This window comes from Herpailurus yagouaroundi, unplaced genomic scaffold (genome assembly GCF_014898765.1).
Source record: "Herpailurus yagouaroundi ecotype Mexico unplaced genomic scaffold, PumYag 205, whole genome shotgun sequence".
NCBI classification, from domain to species: Eukaryota; Metazoa; Chordata; class Mammalia; order Carnivora; family Felidae; genus Herpailurus; species Herpailurus yagouaroundi.
The window spans coordinates 14,003,714-14,012,866 of NW_024412436.1; the positions used below are offsets into that span (position 1 = coordinate 14,003,714).

The 9,153-nt window shown below is 47.4% G+C and overlaps 1 protein-coding gene across 15 annotated transcripts in view; it reads left to right on the top strand.

Annotated features, from left to right (window-relative positions):
• ENAH (ENAH actin regulator) overlaps positions 1-6,406 on the top strand; it is a 70,658-nt gene extending 64,252 nt beyond the window's left edge. For all 15 annotated transcript variants that reach the window (XM_040451925.1, XM_040451932.1, XM_040451934.1 and 12 more), the window contains 2 exons: positions 2,863-2,920; positions 3,480-6,406. In XM_040451925.1, the coding sequence (XP_040307859.1) occupies positions 2,863-2,920; positions 3,480-3,517 (96 nt within the window). In that variant the 3' untranslated portion in view covers positions 3,518-6,406. The remainder of the gene's footprint in view (positions 1-2,862; positions 2,921-3,479) is intronic.
• Positions 6,407-9,153: the final 2,747 nt, after the last annotated feature.

Sequence of the window (9,153 nt, forward strand, 5' to 3'; positions counted from 1 at the left end):
CTCTCTCTCCCTCTCCCTCTCTCTCCCTCTCCCTCTCTCTCCCTCTCTCTCCCTCTCTCTCCCTCCCTTCCACCCTCCCCTCCCTCCATGTCTCTCTCTCTCTCTCTCCCTCCCTCCCTCTCTCCCTTTCTCAAGTAAAGAAAAGTTAAAAAGAAGAATGTAGAGTTTAGATATTTTTATACAAATGAAATAGCATTAGTAGTGTATTATTGTTTCCAAACCTTAATTTTTTTGGTTCAGGGCATTAATGTAAAGTTCCAGCAGTGGCGCAATATAAACTTTAAACGTGAGTGTGTGGCGTATAATTGCGAAGGGAAATAGGCTTGCACTTGTCACCGGACACTGGCAAAAATGGACCCAACAGACCTGGCCTTGTCCAGAATGGGAGGGAGACGGGCACTCTCCGGTACCTCTGTTTTCTAGAAAGCAGTTTGGGAAAACAAGATAAATATCTTACCTTTGAACCCAGAAATTTCACTCCCAGGAATTTATGCTAAGAAAATACTGTAGAAGTATACAGATGGACGGTGTGGGGGAACACCCAGCGGCCATGAAGGAGTCACAGTTGAGAGCATTTAATACTGGATCGTGAGCCCTCACCCGTGCTGGCAAAACAGTGACCAACCCGTGCCAACAGTTAGCCCACCTTTATGAAAAAGAAAAAGATGTCCGTATTTTGGATACGTCGTACGCAGACGCATGTCGTACCTGAATGTGCGTCGTACACGGACATACGTCGTACGCGGACGTGCATCGTACGTGGATGCATGTCGTACGTGGACACACGTTGTACGAGGACGTGCTCGGAAGCAGGAAAGGAGAAGGAGTGACGGGTGAGGAGATGGTGGACTTTCCAAGATTTTATTCCTGGAGGAGGTGGAATATGTTTTTAAAAAATTGGTAGTGTTAAAAAGATTCGAAGGGGAAGGCCAGCCGGAGCACCTGAGCCCAGAGGAGCCGCAGCGAGAGCGTCCCCTTGGCCTTCCCATCCCGCACACCCGGTGGCCTCTGACAGCGGGGACCGCACCAGGCCCCGTGGTGGCCTCGTACCGACCCCCTGGCGGACGCGCAGGCCGGGCACTGGCCGGGCTCACGGTGCGGCACCGTCTAGGGGTCCTCGTGGAGGCCCGTCCAACAGCGTGTATACTCCAACTGTGTGCTTCGGAGGTTCTGAGAAGTTACGCCGCTCAGCCCCGCAGCCCCGTCCGTAGTTCGAGTCGGGATCAGAACCCAGACCTTTCCTCAAGGCCCGTTCTCCCCATGGCGTCACTCCTTTTTTGAAATGCTAGCAGATGTTCGTGGCTCAAAAAGGGACGGATAATGTTGCGGTGGCAGGAGTTCGGAATTAAAGTCAAATACGAGTTAAGGAGAGAAATGCTAACAATGTTTCGGATAAACCTAATTTTTATAAACTGCAGAGCTGTTTGAAAAGTTAAATTGAGTTAGGTAGTTTGAAAAGGAAGCTTGAGGTCATTGATGATCAAGCCCCTATTTTCCCATATATGTAACGTGACTTTCTTTTCTTGAAAACAGTTTAAAGTAGAGTACTTGCACACGCTTGAGAACGTGGTACACTCTTGGCTGTCTGTAGGGGAGGAGAAGAGAGGAGAGGTTTGATTTTAGCGCTGATTTTCCTAGTGATTGGAATAAGGACACAGTGAGGCTGTTCCGATAACTGCTGTGCTTGTTCCTTATTGTAAAGTGGGGGAGTTACTGATAGTTTCGACCTTACTTTAAACCTGAAAAACCTTTTACGAAAATGAACCTTAAGCAGAGCAGCTGAATCTGAACCTGAAGTGTGCAACGTTAAAGAAGGTCGCACGCCGGGAACTAGTCCACCCCGAGGGTAGCTGTTACTTTTCAGATTGTATCGCCTTGTCAAAAACCCTTTTAGTTGTCACATGACCCCGTTCTTGGCCATTTTTTAAGGGGGTGGGGGTGTCTATTATTCCCAAGTCAACTTGGAAATCGAGATTTTGCAAAATATTCGAGGATGGAATGGTCTTCCTGGAGGAAGGAGCACCCAGGTCGACACTGTTGCATCGTAGTGTGACAGGCGTCATGTGAATGCCAGAGAATCTGTGGCAGCCGCGGGAAGTCAGTGAAGTGGCGAAATTCATTCCACTATATCTTACTTGACCTAATAGAACTAAATAATATTTCCATATTAATCAGTGTTTAAAAATTACTGAGGAGCTATTACACGTCATCACACATTATTTCTTCACGCCGAATCTTTGAACTCTGGTGCGTTTTACACGGGCGATGCGTCTCAGCCCAGCCTGGCCACGTCTCCGGTGCTCGGTGGCTGCGCGCGGCTGGTGCCTGCCATTTCGGACCTGCGGGTCCAGCAGGGCCCCCTCCAGCCTCGTGTCCACCCGGTAGGGCAGCCCCGAGGGCCCGCCGGGGGAGTCCCGGAGTCCTCGAAACACAGCTGGCAGCCGTGGCGGGGCCCCCGGGGAATCCTGTGCTTCGGACCGGATCACCGCTTGGCCAGGATCTGCTCGTCTGGTGTAGTTTTCCTGTTCCTTGAAATTTCGTTCTGCACCAACTCTGAGACCGCTCCCAGAAGACGAGGTTCAAAGCAGAGCTGTTGTCTTTTCTAGAAATCAGATGAATCCTGCCTTTCTCTGGACAGCAGAATTATTTTTAGTTTTAGAAAGCATTCTGGTGTCTCATGTTTCGCTAGGCTGGAATCAGAGAAGACTGTTAAAACATGATTTGCCGAGGCTACCCTAAGACATAAGTGGTCTGGCAGCAAAACCATACATCAAACTTCATATATTCTCAGAATTTTATGCAAGCAAGAGTATCTGGAGGAGTAATTTTTTTCTGCATTCCTGTTTTTCTCTAATATTTTAGGACATTTTAGATGAAATGAGAAAAGAATTAACAAAGCTAAAAGAAGAGCTCATTGATGGTGAGTATGTCAGCAGATTTGCTGCCCCTGTACCGTTTGACGATACCTGTCTTTAAAGATCTGCACGTAAAGAAATAACCACTTTATTGCTTGGGGGCATAAACCAATTACTTTCGCATAGTATCCTGCCCTTCGCGTGGGTCCGGGTGCGGGAAGAGCCCGCTCCTTACAGTGGAAGCCGTAAAAACCCAGGTAAAGAAGTCCTGACATCTCAGGTGTGGAGTCCAGGGGAGCTGGCCCGTCCCTGCCTGTCCTCCAGTCCCACCCGCTGCCCTCTTGTTCTGAGCCCGTGGCATCCACCCTTCTGTGTTGTAAGCAGGAGGGAGAGAGTGAGTGAATGAGTGTGCGTGTGTGCTTGTGTGTGTGTGTGTGTGTGTGTGTGTGTGTGTGTACACACATAAGAATTAGTACCATCTTTGTATTAAGAAAACAAAGGTCTGTGCAAGGTCAGTCCATCTCTTTTTGCTGGGCGCTTGAACACAGTCGCTGAGGGTTCTTAGGAATGAATCTTTCCCTCCACGTCAAATTTACTCGCAACGCGTTTCCTTCTCGTACCCAGCGATCAGGCAAGAACTGAGCAAGTCCAATTCTGCGTAGAGAAGCAAGCCCAGGAGAAACAGGACCGTAGCTGGAGGAAGAAAAAAGACCCCTGCAAACAACAGCTGTTAACAACAAGCCCCTTCGTTTTGTGAGCCGCGAGAAGAAAGTGGATACAGATGGTCGGAAGGAGGAGAGCCGGCGCACTCGTGAGCCTTCAGTTGCTGTTGCTCTGGCGATCAGCGATTTGCCTCCAGTTTGCTGCTTCCTTCTGACCTTTTCAACAGGATGGAAGGGTCGGATAAGAGTTCCCATTTCACGGTTATGCAGAAAACCCTAAGCCCATCAGGCAGAATCGCCGTGCATTGAGATATTTTCATGTCAAGACGAAATCGCACGTTTTCCACAACCCATTGCTAAAATAAAGAGGAGAAAGGCTTAAGAAGTTTGTTTTCAGAGAGTGCTGACGAAGAATTTAGCAAGTTACGCTATTGTATTGTAAATGTTTCTCTCAGGTTTGTCTTCCTATCACGTGTGATATTCCGTAATTGAGGTCAGCCCTGTGGAGGTTAAGATCCTAAAACGTGGAACAAATGGAATTGTATGTGCTTTCAAAGGGCGATATTTATAAGAAAGTGTCCTAAAAATGATTTGTCTGGCTTGAGGAATTTTAGAATGATAGGAAGTCTCTCGAGTTAGCCTTCATGCAATTTTGTAGATTACAACATAAAATTCATCCAGAATTTAAAGATTTAGATGCCTTCCTAAATTGTTAAAATGCTTTACCAAATCTATGACTCCTACATAACACACACCAGTGGTCAAATGTAAAACAATATATTGTAGATTTACTGTAGGTTTTCAACCTTTTTTAGATTTATGCATGTGGACATTTTTATAATGTAATTACAACCACCACAAAATTAGCTTTTTTAATTGCAAACAGTAATGCATGTCACACTAATATGTAGTGGCCTTTTCAAGGCCTGGTCCCAGGGAAAACATTTTGTAGAGTGTAGGGGGTGGGAGGAAGGGAAGGAATAAGTTTTCATTTAAAGTTAATTTCTGCATTGTCTTTTTTTCTCAATTACCTGCATGAATAATAATGAGGAATATTTTGTGACTTTAATTGGTAAATATGTTAGCAGAACCAAGTACTCAATCTTTTACATCATGTCTTCAGCTGTTCGTGTTTTAGCTTCGGTAATTTCAGTGGTCTGAAACATGATTCTGAGCTTCACATGAATCACATCATACTGTGGGACTCGAAAACTCGATCCCTGAATCTGGCAGTTACTATGACCTAGGTGTCCTGCAGTCGGACAGGTGTTCAGGTGCATGTTCTGACCAGGAAAGCTGCTCTTGAATTGTGTTGTGTGGAAACATAAGAAGTGGCAATGTCAGCAGCGACTGAGGTCACAGGCGTCAGTCACGCGGCAGCGGGGACCGGCGAGGGGCTCTGAGTAGTTCTCTGGTGACAGAGTGAGACTTGGGGTAGGAGGACGGGATCAGATCCTCTGCTGACCCCGACTCGGGTGTGTGTGCGTGCGTTCGTAATCCACACCCTTCTCCTGGAAACTCATGAAGATTAAAATAGGGGAGACATTCTGTATGTTGCAATGATAGATTTTTTTTTTTTTTTTTGAAAATTTAGGAAATCAGAAACTCTCCAGGCTCTCCGTCTTGATGTATGCTTCAGTTACGTGCCATACTTGCTTTGAAATCTTTGATTATCTGAAGTTTCACTAAAGTTTTGAAGAAATAATCCATTTTCATCTGCTTTCTAGATTTCGTAATCTCATTTGGGAAGACGGAGCTTGTCGATAGCATAGTTTTCTAAAGGCTGCAGATTTGCCATTACCCTTCCAAACGGTGTGAACAGGGAGGTTTTTCCTGCTTACGGTAGTTCCCGTTTGTGTAGAAACTGCAGTTTGACATTAATCTGTGATGGGTGAGCTGTCCTCACTCAGGTCTGTGGTTGTGTTTCCTGTCCCTCGTCATGGTCAGGCAGTAGTAAAGGCATTCAAGATGCGGCAGGCTTCTGAAGTACTGTTTTCTAGAAGAACTAGGAGGCATTTTCATCTTTATTACTGTACTTTCGGTTATGCAGACACTTCGATGGTATAAATGCTTATGTCCCCTATAAATCTGGTGAGAAATCACTTGATTTTGTTGGTTGTTGGTCTCTAGTAGGATAGGATGCTGGGTGCACGTGGTCCAAAGTGAGATAAAAGACTGCAGTAAAACGCTAGATCTCAAAAAGGAACCGGTTTACGCACTAACTGTCTCGTGCCTTTTGGTCTAACATTAGCAGGATATCTGTGTAAAATGACAGAAAACCAGTGTTGAATCACGCCATTTTCCATCATTTTGCATTATCCCGGATTGCTAAATGTGTTCTTTACAAGACGTTTGATGAAATCACTGTACACATCCGCTGTCCTTCGTGACAGTTTTGTCATCGTTAGAGATTTCAGTAACTCACGCGGGATTCTCAGAGCGATGTTCCTCGGAACCCCGTCAAGTGATGGTTTTTGTGCTCTAGTCCACGGGCTGTCTGAAGCTGAGTGCAGTTCAGGGGTTCTTTCTAGTTACAGGAAGGCACTTCTTTCCTCAACACTGTGATCTGACCCGTGACCAATCCGTCCTGTGCGCTGTGTCAACGGCCGACGGTCCATCGCAAACCAACTGAATGTACACACCTCCCGCCGGTGCCGAGGTCTCTCCGGAACGGCTGTCCCGGTCGCGGTTCGTCCACACTTTGCCAGCGTCAAGCGTCCGTCGGAACCGAGGACGAAACACTAACGAATGTTGGATTCTCGTGCTTTAGGTGTGCTTCCTCTTTAGCCTTTTCGGTTCTCTGCCATTTTTACCGTACTGTTTCATTTAAATTTCCTACACGCTAACTTCGTTTGTGTGATTGAAATAAACTTGCAGTATATACGTGTTGCTTGTGTGTGACGCTCAGATAATACTGTGAAATAGGCTGTCGGCTCTGAAGTAAGTTCTGCTGCATGTGGAAAGCCCGTGCAAAACGCCCAGGACTTCACCACGTAAAGTTTACACAGCACGTCACCGTTCCCTTCAGAGTCCCTAAGTCGAACACACTGAGTAACGTAGACACAGATGTGGTCGTGCGTACTTTTTGTTCAGAATGGCTGTTGTGTGTCCCCTCTCCTCTCAGCCCTGTTGGCGTCTCCCAGTCAAGAGTGACGAAAGTTTGATTTCACTCCGTTTTGTTCTGCGGCCTAGACGCTCACCCACGCAGTCCGGCCTCCCCGTGTGGTTTGCAGGGAGCAGGGCCTGAGCAAGCCCTGAATTCTAGACACCGTGAAGTCTGGTCTGCGGTGTCCATTTACTCAGTGTGCCAGCTTCTCGAAACCTTCATTAAGCAGCGGCACTTTTTACCTGACTTCATGAAACACTGATTTTTGAGTGCCATTTTACAGTTTGAATGTGTTCATCAGAGGTACGGGCTATCCTTGGCTTTCTTGTTTTGCCAGACCCGGGTTTTCCCTCCGTCAGCGTCCACCGTCCCCAAACGGTCCGCTGGTGTCCCTCTCCCTGTCCTGTCTCAGACTTTTGCTTCCCTTCATGTATCGATCACAAATCCCGCTCAAAAGTACATCAAGTAACGTGACAACCAATTAAATTTGCACAGCCACACGCGTGTGTCCGAGGACCTGTGTCTCCTTCCGGTGCCATCGTGAAGTGCTCTACAGAGCACCGTTGACAAATGCCGCAGAGTCGCTGTCATTCTGTCGGTGGCCACCTTGTAATCCTGTCACCTCTGTCACTGGCAGCATGAAAATGGCATTGCATGAAGTGAGCCGTGTGAAAGAACTCTCTAGAGGCTCCTTTATGTCGACGCTCTGTAGTCTTGTTTCCTGAAGGCAGACCTTTTCCTGTGGTGCCGTTTTTGTTTTCACTACATGAATTTGGCCCTGTACGTCTCCTCAGAACTTAAGGGTTGAGAAAGGGATCGCGAGAGTAACACCGTTAAGTCCTGGTGCTCAGTACTTCTGACTTGTCACTGAACAGTCACTCAGTATTTATACTTAGACACTTTTGAGTTAGAACTTGAAGTGTGTGTCCAAGGACCCGTGGATCTGAGTGAACAGAACCGTTGTAGGTACATAAAGGTGTGGTGGGGGACATTTACTTAAAAAAATTTTTTTTAATGTTTATTTATCTTTTAGAGAGAGTGTGAGCAGGGGAGGGGCAGAGAGAGGGGGAGACACAGAACCGAAGGAGGCTCCGGGCTCTGAGCTGTCGGCACAGAGCCTGACACGGGGATCGAACCCACGAGCTGTGAGATCATGACCTGACCTGGGTCAAAGTTGGACGCTTAGCCAACTGAGCCCCCCCAGGCGTCCCAGAACATTCACTGTTCAGAGTAGCTTTCTCCTGGGTCTGAATACAGTAAATGAAGACACTAGAGCGAACGGCCCTTCGGGAAAGGGCATTTGCGTGAGCCGAGCCCTGCTGGAGGTCCGTGGGCTGTGTGGGTCCCCTTGTGTCATTTCTAGATAATGGTTGAAGATCAAGAGATTTTTATATCTTAAAGATACTAGAAGAATAAAACATTAAAAAAAAAAAAACCCAAGATTGATTAGAAAAGAAAGTGCTAAAACAGTGAGTTTCGGGTGGTCAGGATATCGAGCACTGACACAAACCAGCATCCGCGGTGCAGACCCCGTGGGCGGCTGGGGTCTCCCAGTGAGGGCACACGTGTGAACACTGCTCACGTACGGACTGGGTATGTGTAGCTGTCTTTCTAAGTAGTTTGTAAAGGACTTTTCCTTCCAACTATTACAGATGTCTGTTGCCCAGAAACTCCCTAACCTGGAGCCTCAACTAGGCCAGCGCACCTGCCGCTAGACATGACCTGGCCTCCACGGTGTTCTGAGTCTGACTTTCTGTTCGAATCAAAACCATTAGGAATGCTCGCGTGTCTCATTAGAAAACCAAGTCTATATTTATGCCCCGAATGAAAAAATCCGTATGCGGGTGACAACCTCCGAGCTCATCGTGTCTAACTTTAACTCTTTCCCCCTCCCTTCCAAGAGTAATTTCTTCCACAGCAGGTAACAGAATCGCTTCCATACGTAAAGAAGAAATCACTAACATAGTGAATGATGTTCAAGGAGTCTGTGTTCTTCATAAGTGGCGGTTTTGCGAGAAGGCTTCGTGTGTATAGAAAAGCGTGTAGCTGGCCCCTTTGGCCTTCATGAGAAACGACACTGAGAGGGAAAGAAATTTACACTAAGGATCAGGTACACGAGTCCTCATTCAGATCTAGAGACCAGGAAGGTAGGTTCTGGGCTCCCACTCGGCCCCTGCATCGCGGTCCCCCCGAGACTGTGCACCAACGGGCAGCTTTGCAAAATCGGTTCTCAAAACTCCCAGCGTTCCGTGCCCTTAGTCACATCCATGGAGCCTGTAAGTCCCTTTTCTGAACAGCAAAGTCATTTTTAAACATCTCTGCGTTTGCTTCATTGAATTTTAGGTGGGAAGTCTTCACTTAGGAGTTTCCTTGTCCCGTCCCAGGGGAGCCCGTGTTCAGTTCTGTCCGCCGCACACTAGGGGCCCGGTGTCTGGGACTTCCCCCGGCCCTGTGCCCCCTCGAGTCTGGTGGCGCCTGTGTTCACAGCCCTCCTGTGTTCCGGCCATCACGCTGGTGGCTGGCCAGGCGA